Genomic DNA, 16,444 nt, shown 5'->3' on the forward strand with positions numbered 1-16,444 from the left:
GCTGATTCCTTCTACTCTGTAAAGGCCAGACCCTAAAATGTCAGCAGAGAGACGTAGGAGCTATACGTGTCTTCTCGGTGTTACAATATCCAGGATCTGATAAGCAATGTACGTCTGATATGAGCGTACAAAATTAATGCTAAGCGTGTGTCAAATTGAAACATCGACGCACGCAGAAGATCTGAGTTTAATTCTCAGGTGTATATTGTGTATGTATTGTGTGTGTGTGGGGGGGGGGGGGATTATCTACTATAAGTACTGGGAAGTTGTTTACCTGTCTTCCCAGTTTGGATGTGTTTATGAACGACAGCTTCGAAGCGTGCCTCCTAAAATGATTTTAATCTTGTCAATGTAAGCGTAATAACACGTAGGTTTCCACTTTAAAAAAAAGCCTTCAAAGAAAGTATGTCGCATATCGCCAGAAGAAGAATGGTAGTATTTTAAAAAGGAGGTAAAAAACTAGTCTAACCTGTAGTTGCTGTAATTAGAGCGCACAGTGTTGTAGCCTCGAGGGTCCGTGTCGAAGTTCCGGAGCTCCCCGGTGGGAGAACGATCAGTGAGGATAGCACCATCGTCATTGTAGTAGCCGGGCCGGTCAGTGTAGTAGCCCAGGCTGTCGCCCATAGGAGGCATGGGGTTGCCCTTGTACTGGTGGGCCAAGGGGTGAGAAATAAATAAAAAAAAAATAAAAAAAACAAAATCAGCATTAGTGTCAGGACGCGGTTTGAATTAGGTGCTCCTTAATTTTTGGACAGGTGGAGTTATTGGTATCATTTAAAAGCTTGTTCATTAAATTGCCTTGCTTCCGCTGACACATGCCCATGTCTCATGAATAGAAGTCGAGAGATTTGCGATTGAAAGAGGTGGGGGTCGCCTGGTTTCCGAGGTAAAATTTGCGAGATAATCGCAGCCAACGTTGGGCGACTTCCAAACCCCGGGTCGGCGATGCGCTTTTCCCTTTCGTCAACCCGCAGCCACCTCCCAATCGTCAGCCACCCCCAACCTTTGACACGGGTCAAACTTCCATCTATTTATAGGTAGTTAAATCTACCGGAACATGTATTAGGCGAAGTGATGTGCAATGATAGTCGCAATAGAGAGATTGCTTTGGTCTCTCTTTACTCATCTGCACCACACGAATTTAATTGATGTTTTTCCCTGGACTCTGCCTTTACTAAAGTCTCGAATCTAGATCTAGTTGTAATCTAATTGCAGGTTGCAGATTTAATAAATTGCCGACAGAGAGAGAGTGAGAGAGAGAGAGAGAGAGAGAGAGAGAGAGAGAGAGAGAGAGAGAGAGAGAGAGAGAGAGAGAGAGAGAGAAGGGGGAGGAGTAGATCTTGCGAGACCTTTCGGGCAAAACGAAATGGTGACCCGCGTAGTTCGGTCGATTCGAAAAGTGAAAGAGCCATAGCATCTTTGTAGACGATCAAATTAGCTTACTTTTGTGCTATAACGTCATTTTTTTTTCTTTGCCTTTGTCAATTTGATCATCCACACCGATAGAAAGCATTTCGAAATTAGGAAAAACAGGTCTTGTTTCACACTGGGTGAGAATAGCCAACGCTGGCAAGTCTCACCCGGGGTGAGAGGTCAATCGTAGGGTTTTTATTCTCACCCCGGGAGAGGATAGCAATAGCCACTTCCTTACTTAAATGATTAGGTGATTAAACTTGATCTCTTATTGACAATATAAAAGTCAATTTAAGCATCATTTCGTTAGAAAACAATGTGTTAGGTTTGCTAACTTCATAGACTTTGTGTTAAACAACACTTTTAACAAAACGAATCCTTACAAGCCTAGGCTTGGCCTTTGTAATCTCGAAGGTTTAGAAGTAGAAGAAGAAGAGTCTACTACTAGATCTAGAGTCTAGTCCAATTTATTTAATCTCTGGAATGTACTGGATAACAACAGAAATCTGCAACCTGCCACTAGATTACAACTCTAGATCTAGATCTAGATCTAGATTCGAGATTTTAGCAAAGGCAGAGTCCAGGGAAAAACTTCAAGAAATTCTCGTGGTGATGAGTAAAGAGAGACCAAAACAATCTCAATAAATAATATATCGCGACTATCACGGCACATCACTTCACCTATACATGTTCCGGTAACTACCTATAAATAGATGGAAGTTTGACCCGTGTCAAAGGTTGGGGGTGGCTGACGATTGGGAGGTGGCTGCGGGTTGACGAAAGGGAAAAGCGCGTCGGCGATCAAAGGCAATATCGATACAATATTTCAAACTATCCAACTTTTGTTTTTTGCGGAAAAACATCCTTTGACATCTGTTCTATCGAGTAAAAATGAAGAAACTGTTGAAAAAACACCCTAAATGATCTAAAAGGGCGCTTGAAAAGTGCAAATTGCTCTAAAAATCCTTTTAAAAATCCCTGTTTTTTCTGTTTTTCTCAAAATCTACTTGTTGACATATGTGACCTCCTGGGTGCAAGGAGTTTTCAAAAACTATAAAAGCTAGAAGCTTCAAATTTGGTGTACATGTGCTTTAAGATCGATTCTGGTGATCTATGGCAGGGAATGGGGAAATATTGGTAACTTGAGGAAATATTCAATTTTTTTGTAATATGTACCCCAAAATTTCGTCAACTGACTCTAGAGCATCCAATGACTTTGGGCTCACTTTTTTAGTTTTAAAGATAGGTCAAAATCCTTACATAGATACCCACTTCATGTAGATTTGTACTTGTGTGCCAAATTTCAGGCTGATAATTCAATATTTACTATGAAAATCGTCTGCACTAAGAAACTGGTTTGAACATTCAAGATGGCCGCCACAGAGACCCATTTTTCAGAAAAATTGAACAAATTCACCCTTAGTACATCCTATTTACCTATGAACTTCTTGCACAATTACATGAAATTGAATAGAAGTCATTCGTTTAGAAAATTTTTCCAGGAGTGTACGTCTCCCCGTACAACCAGATATTTTATATTTTGTGCCTTCAGTCTACATTATCGGTAGAATCCTCACTAACGTGAGTTTTATAATCAATTTTGGTAGTGTTGTGTCAAAAAACAAAAATTCGATTAAAATATTGCACAACGGACAGAAAAATGCCAGTTTCTTCGAGTTCATTATTTTGACGAACGCTTGATTTCACCACGAATTAGGAATTTGAGTTGATCACCATCAAGTGCAGGTAACTTTCGGCAATGGGTCACTTTAATACTGTAAAGGTATCCACTGCTCAGATCAGTCAAAATATTGAAAGAATTTTGTTTTCGGATTTTGGAGTATCTTTATAGACTGTATCAAGAATCCATCTTTAGAAGCCTAATCTCTTTATCAAACTTATAAAGAGCTGGAAAATGCATTTGAGAGAGGTAGCAATGTAGGCAAATCTTCACAAAAAATTATCTCTCTTTGCAGTTTTCTCAGAATTGTTTATCTGACCAGGCTGCAACACATTTTGAGTAGTTCTCAGAAAGTGACCATCAGAATTAATTATTCAAATTTGCACATAATCTTTTATACACAGATATCTATGACCTTATATGTAGTTAGCCAAGGGTACGTTGCTCCTTTGAACGTATTAACAACATAGACGTGAATATTGTGTCAATAGTTTCTCCGGGGTATTTATTGTCTTTATCTTAGTGTTTCAAATGTTAGATTCTTACAAATTAAATAAAAATTGTGAAAGAAATCACAAAAAGTATATATATAATGGTGTTACGAAAGTAGATCTTTAACAGTATTTGCTAGCAACTGTCGCACATTTATTTTGCTCAACTTGCTGGACACTAAAATAGAATTCAAACAGGATGTTATTAATCATATATCACCACCAAGTATTGTTCGATAAGACAGTTGATCGAATGCTAACTGGGATCAAGAGAAAACTTGGCAGCCGCAAACAAACCAAAATCGATCAGAAGGTCTATACAATGGAGCAGTACACCAATAATGAACTGATCCTTCAGGAGAGAGAGAGAGAGAGAGAGAGAGAGAGAGAGAGAGAGAGAGAGGGAGAGGGAGAGAGAGATAGAGACAGAAAGAGAGAGAGGAAGGGAGGGAGAGAGAGAGCGAGAGAGCGAGAGAGAGAGAGAGAGAGAGAGAGAGAGAGAGAGAGAGAGAGAGAGAGAGAGAGAGAGAGAGAGAGAGAGAGATTATTTCTTGGGGCATTGACAAGCTATTGATAAACAGCTGAATTGGTAGAGTAAACGGATCGTACGCGGTGCTTTTTCGAATTTTTCAGAGATATTCTATTTGCGAAAATAGTTTTTCTGAAATTACATCTTTTGATGACTAAAAGAGCATTTGTTGGAATTCAATATGGTGAAATTGTTTGAGGTTTGAATATCACATAAACAACATCAACAACAACAACAACAACAACAACAACAACAACAACAACACCACCAACAACAACAACAGCAACAACAACAACAGTAATGACAATACAAACAGCAATGACAACAACAATAATAACATCAACCACAAACACAGCGGCAGTGTCAAACCAACAGTCTTAACATCAGCAAAAAAACATTAACTGCTTTTGAACTTTAAGGAGCTTGCCAGATCAGCGCAAGAAGTGAATGATCAGTGATCATGATTGACAGTGTCCCGTAGTGAACACTATCTAATGAGCTATAAAGGTAGCATAATGTATATTTTTTAAATTCACAACAGCATGGCAACGCGTATAGTGTACTTGTTATGGTTTTGATGAATCACGCCCTCGTTGAAATGAAAACAACATTGTTACGGTCTTTCTTGATAAAGAATAGATAATGGTGAGCATTTGTTTCAGACAGATGATGAAGTTTCTGAACGAAAGCAAATGATTCTGTTAGCAGTGGGGTTTGTAAACAGACTAACTTCTTGTGGTAAGTTATCTCTTGATCCACCAAAAGTTACAGAGGAAAAACACACGTGTTTTGTTTGAGAAGGATCTCTTTGACTCGGCATTTATATACTGACAAACATTCTAAACAATAATGAATTTACGTTTTATAAATTCAGTTTACTCACAACTATAACAATAACGTTAAACATATCTAAGACGGCCACCCATTGTCGAGGACAAAAGGAAGTGGCCTCATAGAAAGATGGACGACTTACACAGTATAAATATGATCTAAAAATACACAAGGGAGGAGATGCGATGTTGCAGTTTGTTTGGGTGATTGTCTTACACACGTGGCCGTTAGAACATGTTCGAATGTATAAATAAGAAAGAAGCCAGACATATATCTTTATTTAGTACGTATTCTAAAAAGTCAAGCTATAGTGTCGGGGATTCAATTCCTGTAAAATAAATTTTGTTTTTTACTGGTCCTTAGAAGTCGTTTTCCATAATATGTTAAGGGATTTTACGATGTTGTTGACGTTGTGGTGACTTTGATTTCATTTTTAAAAATATATTCTAGAGGAGGGGGGGTTGGAATGAGGTCAAAAGAGTGGTATCGGTAGCCTTGTAGGATTGGGGGTTCGGGAAAGTCGATCTCAGCCTTACATTGTGTCCTTGGGAAAGGAACACATTTTTTATTTGACTCCATCCTTTCGGAGGTAGGCGTAAAACTTGGAGATATTTATAATATTGATAGGGGCGTTAAACCTATACCATTTATTGAGGTCACCGAAAAAACCCACAATTAAAAACATCACCCCACCCCCTTTTCAACAAAATACAAAACAAAACAAAGCAAAAAATAGTTGCCTTACGTCGCTGATGTGGTACTCCCTCCTTGGGGAGATCATAGCTGGGGCTTTGGCGTTTGGCTGATGATGGTAAGGCTCCTCCTCAAACCTAAGATGGGACACGTTGTAGTTGGGTGTGGGTGGTCCGTCTGGCCTAGAAGCCTGGCAGAATGGGGAACACATTCCATAATGTAAGTCATGATTATTTTGATTTTACAAGAGCACCAGTGATTGACAAAAAGTAATATTATGTGTTCATAATGATTTTTTTCTCTCTCCGTCTGTCCTCTTTCATTCTCTAGTTCTCTCTCGTTCTCTCTCACCCTCTCTCTCGTTCTCTCCCCCCCCCTCTCTCTCTCTCTCTTTCTCTCTCTCTCTCTCTCTCTCCCTCCCTCTCTCTCTCTCCCTCTCTCTCTCTCTCGCTCATTCTCTCTCTGTACCAATCTATCTATCACTCTCTTCCTCTCACTTTTTCTTTCTCTCTGTATCTCTCACTTCATCTCTCTCTCTCTCTCTCTCTCTCTCTCTCTCTCTCTCTCTCTCTCTCTCTCTCTCTGTGTGTGTGTGTGTGTGTGTGTGTGTGTGTGTGTGTGCTTCTTTCTTCCTCTCACTCTCTCTTTCTCTATCTGTATATCTCTCTTCTTTCTGCTCCCTTTATCTTCGTGTTTTCTCTACGCCTGTTAACCTGGCTGTCTCCCAGTCTGTCTATCTCCATATCTATGTTTCTCTTTCTGTTTCTGTCTGTTTGCCTGTCACTCATACTGTAAAATATATCATGCATTTATAGTCAAAGAGGATTTAGAAATATTCCACTTAAAATTGACCGTCAGCGCATCATACTAATTTTTCTGCTCCCTACAGAATTTCACAATTTTCTTGTCTGTGGAATTTTAAAAACAATAATAATAGCCCTCTTCAGGCCACATATTTCTTCTTTACTGAAGTTCAAAATGTCACAGGTATTCAAATTTGAATGAAAAAGCTGTTGGGCCTATGAAGACACAATAAAAGCATTATTATTGGCTTTCATAATATGAACATGGTGCTCTGGATACAGATTACCACTCTCCCCTCAGTTTCCCAAAGTTTATATGGATTATAACGTTTTGTGACGTAAATAAAAAAAGCAGTAAAAGCTTGTCTTTTGTTGTAAAAGCTGTGCTCTTTCCGTTAGTTTACGTTAGTCTGATCGTGCGCAAAGCTCTGCTTGTTGGTGGGGAGGGAGATTAAAAGCAAGCAAACGTTGTAGGTTTTTTAAAGTAGAAAAACGCATCAAGTCTTTTAGTCAGGTTATTTAGTATTATTCCGAATCTATTTTAAAGGTTAGCTGAGAAAAAAACAACGAACTATTTGTGCATTGACAAAAAGGAGGTGAAGCGAAAGAAGGGTCGTTACTCAAAGCTGTCCCCAAAACAGAAGAGAGTATTGCTGTTTGCTGTTATCCTGTGGACAATGAAGGTGATCTCGAAAGCTTCTGACAAGAATCTATTCTTTAAAAAAAAAGACAGTACCAAATTTAAAAAAAAACAAAAAACACGCTAAGCAAAACAATACACAAAGAAGCCCCCCCCCCCAAAAAAAAAAATAGTAATAAAAAATAAATAAATAAAAACGAGGGCAATGACGTAACGTTACGCGTTCACGGTTAGATAAAGAAAAAGAAGAGTTTTGGTGGACAAGAAATCAAAATGTGGCTGCTTGGCCAAAACACAATACCGGTTTCTTATAAAACTCAGGGGGTCTTCTCACAACATTAGGTTGGAATGTTTCGGATTCCAGAGCCCAAAACGTCTACCCCGACCCAATTGCAAACAAAAAGCAGTTTTGTATACACAAGAAATGTATGTGTGTGTGTGTGTGTGTGTGTGTGTATGTGTGTGTGAGTGTGTGTCTGTGTGTGTGTGTGTGTGTGTATGTGTGTGTGAGTGTGTGTCTGTGTGAGTGTGTGTGTGTGTGAGAGAGAGAGAGAGGTAGAGAGAGAGAGAGAGAGAGAGAGAGAGAGAGAGAGAGAGAGAGAGAGAGAGAGAGAGAGAGATAATTCATTGCTAACTAATACACAAACTATGTCAACGAATGGGATTCTCGGAAAAGGGGGATTATAATAACAATAAGGACACATGTGAGCACATATGCTTGGTTCAAAGTTCCAGTTGACTTATGAAAAATAGAACGATCTTGTTACCAAAAGTAAGGTCGATAAAACGACAAAGAGCATAACAGTATAACTGAATTAAAGTTCTACTGTTGCATAATTAGAATGTAATAAATGAAATGTGACAGCATGATACCATCAGCTTGTAATGGGTATGCAGAAGAACGCTGCCTATGGCTGAGAAAAAAAAAAGAAAATAACGCCAGGAGTGTATAGAAAATAATCAACCCAAGGACAACAACCTCCAATGAAAGCTAAAAAGCTTCACTCAAAGAACACATATAGCCTTCGAGACAATGCAAGCTGTAAAAAGGTATGTGTCTTCATACAAGTAAAAAAGAAGTAACGACCAGGCCTTGATAACATTTAGAACTTAAGAGGAGCAGTCAAAACAGCAATTTTGCATCAAAGTTGATTTTATTTTATCAAAAGCGGTCTCCATTTGAGACCAAAAAGAAAAAGTTCCAACAAACAACAACAACAATAACAAAATGTTGCAATAAAACTACTGCAATCCATCAAAAACACGTTTTCTAAGCAATGACAAAATTCACAGTGCCATTGCACAATTCTCTTTAGCACGTTCCACGTACCCCAAGAGTTTGTCCCTGTCGGTAAATCGGTGTTAGAGGTACATGATTCCGGTGGCCAATGAACTGATCGCTCATTGGACGAGAGCCGCCGTATGTCACGTTCTTTTTAGGCCACGTATTTGTTGCCCAGGTCGGTTTGTCAGCTGTTTCTGCAGCCTGTCATCAGACAAAGCTCGGTTTTTGCATTGGGTTTTTGACCTCAAAGAAATGCGAGTGACCTCTATAGTTTTTAATTTAGAACAAAAAATCAATAGCTTGGATGAAACGGGAATATTTGGATAACTAGTGTGTTTTACACGTCACATTTATTTACTAAAGTATTGCATTCATTCTGTTACGCTCAAATGACTGAAACATTGCTTTTATTTACAATAGTTTATACTTTAGGCCTGAATTTGGTCTTTAAAAAAATTAATAATAAATGAAGTAGATCGAAATTACAACTGAAAACTTTTATCACCAATGGAAAATAAAAGTTCATTCGTTTGACTAAAAACAAAAGGGGCTTTTGTTTCTTGTTGCTTCTATTAGTATTCATATAATTAAACGAAAATCATAACGTTGTGGAATGTTCTTTGAATAGAGCAACATTCTGTCAACACATAAACGCTACCTCTCTGGGGGAGATAACTTCCGGCAATTTAACATCGCCCAGTTTTGTTTTGCTACAAGCCAACTTGTTTTGGTTCATCAGCTGAAAATCATGTCTGTAAAGAGGTGTGAGGGGCACGTGGCTTCTATGTGGAATGAACACTCCGCTGTCTCGAAAAGGTCCAGGGTAGCTCCGTCTAAGGTGTGACCGTTGAAAGTTTGACCGGAATCTCAAGGGAACAATCTCCCTGGAATGTGTACGATTATCCTAAAGGATATCAAAGTTTCAAATTATATAATATTGTTAATGGAACGGAATAAGCGAAGCACGTCATCAAGACAGTTTACTCTATCAAGTATCTGGGTTTATTAGAAACTATTTTAGATAAATAAATCAATAATATTGTTATAAAATATAAACAGTTCTTTAACAACTCTTGTCCCAACTCTGAAGCAAGTACTATGTATTTTATACTATATATTTGCATTACTCCCTGCAGATCCTTGAACTTTCAAAACTATTCCTGACTTCCTGGAGGGCATACAATGCAAGCAGCTGATTAAGCGCTCAAATACTAACACACTTTTGCTGTTTATAGGGGAACAGCACGATTCAGCGCTCTTTGTTGAAAATTTTCCCACGGCAAGGAACACCATCTCTTCAGCTATACTATACTGCTGTCAAATATTCTTGGCGCAGCTTATCCTCAAATATTAATGTCACCCAATCTTTGCTTAGCAGCTTGTATCAACTTGTCTCGATTTAATTATACTTTTCCACAACAAATGATGTTAGATTAAAAAATTTCAAAAAATGGTTTTTCTTTTAAAAAAAATAAAATGCTATAGATGTCGGTCACTCGGAAAATGGGATTGCTCAGCACAGCACTTCCTGCTTTTCACTCACATTATGGACGTCATCCCAACCAAACGAGGCGCGTTGTGTCTCGTGATCAGTGGACACGTGTTCCGTCGTGACAGGCTACGAAATTGTTTTCTTACTCTGCCCTGCTGCAATACTGGCTTTGAATTGAGATACATTACCAATCTCAGCCAACAAAATCTACAGATGCCGCCTTCTGAGCAAAACACTAAGTACCAAATTTTAATGAAAAGGGTATAAGCTTGATGTGTGTTCGGACTCTTGTTATAAAAAAAGCAGCTCTGGCAAGTCCATCCGAGAGAGACGACCCCATCTTTTTCCCAAGAAGCCAGTGCTACTTCTTCTATTCCCAACTCTTACAAACACTTGTTGACAACATGTAACTAAAACTGTCAAATGCTTTGCCTATGAACCGTGATGGAGTTCTGAAAAGCACTGAATTGTGGTTACATGTTGAGACCAGAAAATAGATTAAAGACACCATTTGACGTGTATTAACGATAGTCAGGGAAATAGCGTGGAGTCGCCGTTTATAGCAGGGTACTCATTCTAATCAGGATGGAGTGAGGAAAAATCATGTAAAATGTTTTTCTCTAGGACAGAATGTAGGGCCCCTAAAGGGATTCGAACTCACCACTTTATGCTTGTTAATCGTGAACCCCGTGGGTCACACCTTTATGCCCACAATGATGGCAAAACGCCAGTCTCGGTAAGTCAAGTTCACACGATACATTTCCCCTTTCCCCTTCATTTCAATCAAACGTAGCCAAAAGGATGCGCTCCATTGTGAACCGGAAATTAAGGTCAATGATAATATAGTGCATGTCTGATTTAGGCAAATTGGACTTGGAAATTATAACATTATTATTGTCTGTTTTGTTTATGTCTTCCTTATCTTCATTTTGATCGTTTAGGACTTTATTTTTATTGCAAATTAAACAAAGAACACCAACTTATTCGCCTTTTCTGTTCACTCCACATTTGAGACATAAGTACAAGTATATTTGGCTGCTGTCGGTCATTGTATGTGTGAATATTTTATCGAGTCATGGTTTATTTGCAAAGACAACACACCATTTATCAAGAACAGTGTCTTTCTTTCAAATATTGTCACACATCCTGAAGAGAAATAAATGTAATCATTCTTTTTTTAAACCACCAGAAAATCACGTACACTATTTTTAATAAACGGTTGTATATAAAAGAAGCTAGTATGTCGAAGCGCAACCGATGGACAAGAACAGATAATATTCTGTACCTCGGTGTTTTGAACTCCTACCCCATCGGTAGGCTTCCCATCAAAGAGATGCTGTTGCTGTTGCTGTTGCTGTTGATGTTGCTGTTGTGTGGGTGTCTCAGTGTCCCTGGGGCTAGGTCTGTACAGGGGAGAGTGTGGCACGTGACTGGTATGGTCAATGACCCTGGACATCTGCTCGTTGTACGCTTTAAACCCGTTGCTCATAGGATCACGTGCCTTATGGTGAGTCGGAAGGTCAAGGGGATCGGGGGACGCCATCAGCTGTGACATATCCAGGGCAGGAAGTGGGGGATTATCTGGGCTGTATGGGTGGCCAGCCTAGATTCCAGATGTTTTTTTGTTGTTGTTGTTGTTGTGGGCGTAGAGAGTTCAGACCAGGTGTTGTGCTCAATGAAATGCATTGATGAGAACTGTCACTATCGAAATTATTGCTTTCCCTACTTTTCAAATCCCCCTGTCGCAGTCCTTTTTAGTCATACAGCTTTTGGAAACTAAACAATATTCTTTAGTTATCTAAGTAACAGGATTACATGACAGTCTCCTGGTTTAAGCGGTCAATCCTCCCCTTCCATCCTACCCCACCCCACTTCTCTGTTTCCTCACTCCATATTGAGACACGAGTTGGTTTATGTTACATAGAAATATCCCAAATGTGTCAATTATAATTCTAAGTCGGGAAACGCTGTGATGTCCCTGTACTTTTCGATTTTTTTTTAAACTAAAGAAGGTTGCGAAACAGAAGTCATTTAGTCGTGGAAGAGTAGGAATATGAGAGAATGCTAAGATCGGAAGTGTTGAGAACTATAAGCGGGATAAAAAGTCAGTGCTGAAAAAAGTGCGCATGGAAATGAAAGCAGACTTCAAAACTGTGAGTAGGAAATGAAGCGAACAAGTGTGAAAAAGGTGCGTTGCAGCTTCTAGGGTGAGTCACACTGTACTGCGAGAGATTCTACAACAACCAACTCGTGGATACCTGAAGACCATCGTCTCTCGTGTGTTGCTCATCCAGTTGTAGTTTCACTGCTGGGACGTATGGCGTCTGCTGCCGGGATAGTTGTGGCGGTGGGGATGTCGGCTGAGGTGATTGTGGTGGTGGTGGTGTCTGCTGGGGTGGTTGTGGTGGTGGTAGTTGTTGGGGTGTGTCTGGGGCTCTGGGTGGGGCAGCCCCAGGTTTGTACATGGGTGAGCTGGGCACATGCTGGCTGTGACCAACAGTAACTCTCGGACGCTGCCTAACTTCCTTTAGAGAAAATTATGTTTTGATGACTATAATTGTAACTGTATTTCCTTCGTATCAGAAAAACCTTTAACTCTCAACGGTTTTCGAGTTCGACTTTTTTTTACAGACAACGTGTGTAGTCGAAGGAAACCCCCCCCCCCCCCCCCCCCAATTTAACATTTAAACAATACTTCCCGAAGCTCCACCATTTTTAACATAGAGGGGACACATAAAACTTAATTAATATAATAATAATGATAAATACATAAAACTTAATAACCCCTTTTGCATATCATTTATTTTTTTAAAAATTGTTGTAACTGTTAAATAACGTATGATACCCACTTATCATTGGCCTAAATATTGTAAATAGTGTCTTGTCTGGTGCATATTATGCTCTCTAACACTCATCAGTACTCTGATCTTGACTTTGCACGATATGATCTCTAACACTCATTAGTATTCGGATTTTGCCTTTGTGCAACTATATGCACACGTACGCTTGTAACAACAGGGAAAGCGGATATAATCTAGTATTTATTGTTGAAATAGTCACAAATGTTAATTATTTTTATCTCTTTCAACTATAAGATCAACTCTCTGTATTGGGATCGTTATGGTCTTGAATTAAATACGGTACATTATCAAAAGTGGATGTTTCTTTGCTCTTTAAATCTCTGTACAGGATCAAACTTGCATGGCTGACTCAGTGGACATTTAAAGACTAATATCCGAAAAGATATCGCGTAATAAATTATTAAAAATTATATACCGGCATAGCATGTATAATATGATTCAGCTTAGCTTAACTTTATTTCCAATCGCATGTGGAGAAAAGAAACTATGTCCCCGTGTGCTTTTTTTTAAAATGAAGAATGATTCAAATTCAGAATGTCTGGATATTAGGTTCTATAGAACTTATCATTAATTAATATTTGAATGCATAACCTTTATCATCTGTGATGTTGACCTAACTCCCCATTGTATTCCTGTACGACTCTGTGAACACCTACCCCAACTGTCCCCGTCTCCCTCCTCCTGTGGCTGGGTAGAGCAAGGACTGGCTGAGGTTCCCCTCTGTACGTGTCAAACACCGCGGACAACTGGTTGGTCGCCCTCCTTATCTCGTTTTCTCTCATCTTTTGGGTCAACCAAGCAGGGTCTTTGGATGTCTCACCCTGTGACCACATCAGGCGCCGTCCAGTTAGCCGTGTTCAGTTTAAAATGCAGCTTATACCCACTCTATCCATTCGTTAAGATAGCTCATTATTATGTACAGGTAATCCCCCCCCCCCTTTTCCCACCCTTTTCCACTAAACTGTCCGTTTCATGCTAAAGACCCAATATAGTATCCAAAATCCAACTTGGTACTTATCTATGTTTTCGATTGAAAACCTCAGGGTTGGAGACAGCAAGGGTTATATTCTCTCTAGTTGTCTTTTTTTAGGTATGTAAACTCACACTCAAAAACAGTTGTATAGGAAAAGATAAGTATCCTCAAAAATACTCTTGTCCAAAATTGTATGTTATTTCTGCCTTATTGACCTGTTGTTTTCAATTCAAAACAGAGAAAAGTAAAACATGTAAGCTGTGCTCTTACTGAATTGGACTCATTCCTGGACCGTTCGTATCCGTAATGGCCGTGTCTGGGAATCCATGAATTGCTATACATCGAGATTCTAGAACAAGCTATAATTGGTAAACGAGCTAAGCAACACCAGATGTTCCCGTTCAGTTGACGCAGGTTCCAGTTTCAGGACACACATTAATTTTTAAAAAAAACTAAGTTAGGGTTTACTATTCACTGGAATGTTTTGAGTCACCCTTTTCTTACTGAACGAATGTCAGATCAAAGTACATTAACATTTAGGTAATACACAGAATGAATAAATATATGGCGTCGAGGTGAAATCAGGCGATTGTCATATATTTTTTTTATTTTATGGTTTTGCCCAACACTTTGTATGCTCAATTACAAACACATACCAGTACGTAGTTTGCTGAAACACATTGATCGAAGGTATGAAAAATGTAAATCTGTAGTTTGCATAGACACTCAAGCTTTGGAAGCCACCAAACTTTGGCAGCTATTTATTAGTTTATTATGTTTTTGAAATCAGGTAACCACATTTTCCCTCAATCGCAAATTGATATATTGACTTTATTTCAACATGGTTGGGCATTTTTGTATCAAAAGCAAGACTCATAAACTCTAGGATGATACCAGTAACCCCATAAGTCCAAAATTTGACAAGCGCCTGATTCCACCATTTCATAGGACAAGGGGGTCATAAAACTTCAGTGAGCTTTACAACAAGGTGCAGTTTGAAAACGCATTGAAAAAGGGAAACTGATATGATAAAAGGTAAACTTCAGAATCCAAAGCGAAAAAGCAAGCAAATTACAATACAAAAGTATGTTAAAGCCTTAGTAATTTGTTAGGAAAATACTTAGACACTACAAGGACAACAATGTGATCAATCATAAAGGACGTCATATTAAATTTGATCAAATTTATAGTGTCTGATGGATTTGTCAAAACATCTATTGGACATAATAGAATTTAGATACAGTTCACGATGCCGACAAAAAAAATTCATAGGTGGCCTAACAGTGACATGAGTAAAAGCTTGTCTCGAAGAAAAAAATCTCCATACAGGGTTTTTTTTGTGGCGCAAAGAATAAAATTATATCGTTCTAATAAGCTGATTTCTGAAAAGCTTTAAGCTCATAATTTTAATATCAACACGATTCGAGGTTGAGGCCGCTTTGGCTCTGCCTCGTGGGGCCGGCCCAGGCAAAGACGATCTACATCAATGAGAAAAAAGAGAACGGAAGATACTCGATACGCTGCCTTCACCAATTCAGAAATCAAACGCCAGGCATTTGCTTGTCAGGCAAAGAGCCTTTTGAAATTTGAGCATTTTATTGTCGTTTATCATATTCTTTTAATTTAAAAGTTACATCATATAGATAGCGAGTTTACCAGAAAGAGATACAAAAATAAAAACAAACACCAAGGAAAACAAACTAAACAATCGCCCATACATATCGAAAGAGAACGAAAAGAACTTTCACGACATTAACATGCTATCCTCAGAACAAGAAATCACACCCAAAATGTGTCCAGTTAGAGCTATTACTACCATCTGGCGTACGTGTGGTTGCAAACCGAAAAGCTATGACCACCCACTGGGAGTCGGTGACCAGCCCACGAACAAAAGGGTATCACAGTAGTAGTCTTATCTTTAGGAGGTCGTGCTATTAAACGCAGATTAAGTGTAAATCATTCCACAGATAAATTGCTATGCAAATTCGTTTCCTTAGAAATACAAAGTTCTATCTGCTAAGTATTTAGTGTTAAGAAATTTGAAATTTTAAAACAAATGAGTTTCACAATATTGTAAGCTTTCCGAACGCAATTCTTTGAAAAATCTTGAAAACGACACCAAATAATCTTCAGATTTTGATAGAGCAGATAGAACATTTGGCTTCTGACTTCATGGTTTTAGTAACTCAAAACTAAAAAAGGGTAAAAAATGACAGATATAACTTTGTAATTCTATAGAAACGAAATACCACCGAGCAGTGAATGAAAAGGGTGAATCAAGTACTACATAACAAACGTATTTTGAAAATAACTAGGCTAAATAAATGAGAAAATAAGTTTTGTAATAAAAGAGTAAACAAAAATCACACTGTAATCAACAATACAGAAATAGTATTAATAGTGTAGGAATACATTAGAAAGACGATAAAAACAAATGGTGAGCGAAAAAAAATGTAAAACTTGAGAAATTTAAATACACAGACAGACTTTTAAAAAGGCTATAACACGACTAATTTCGCTAACCTTCTCTAGGACAATGCACAAATAGACTTAATCCACTTTCTTATTCGATGTGCACAAACTTTTTTTGAAGTTGCCTACGTACAAATACTTAAATCACAGGGTTTTTTCATACTATTCAAACTCCTCATAATCCAGAGTACTTTGTTCTCTTTGAGAAAAAGAAATACATATAATTGATTGATTGATTTGTCTGTATGTGTGTGTGTGTGTGTGTGTGTGTGTGTGTGTG

General features: G+C 38.5%; 1 protein-coding gene across 1 annotated transcript in view; it reads right to left on the bottom strand.

Moving 5' to 3' along the window:
• LOC101852001 overlaps positions 1-16,444 on the bottom strand; it is a gene marked incomplete at its 5' end in the record, with an annotated part of 28,566 nt that overhangs the window by 8,826 nt on the left and 3,296 nt on the right. The window contains 5 exon segments of the mRNA XM_035973831.1: positions 470-648; positions 5,691-5,828; positions 8,412-8,567; positions 9,025-9,270; positions 11,144-11,404. Of these exon segments, the coding sequence (XP_035829724.1) occupies positions 470-648; positions 5,691-5,828; positions 8,412-8,567; positions 9,025-9,270; positions 11,144-11,404 (980 nt within the window).

This window comes from Aplysia californica, unplaced genomic scaffold, assembly GCF_000002075.1.
Source record: "Aplysia californica isolate F4 #8 unplaced genomic scaffold, AplCal3.0 scaffold00034, whole genome shotgun sequence".
NCBI classification, from domain to species: domain Eukaryota; kingdom Metazoa; phylum Mollusca; class Gastropoda; order Aplysiida; family Aplysiidae; genus Aplysia; species Aplysia californica.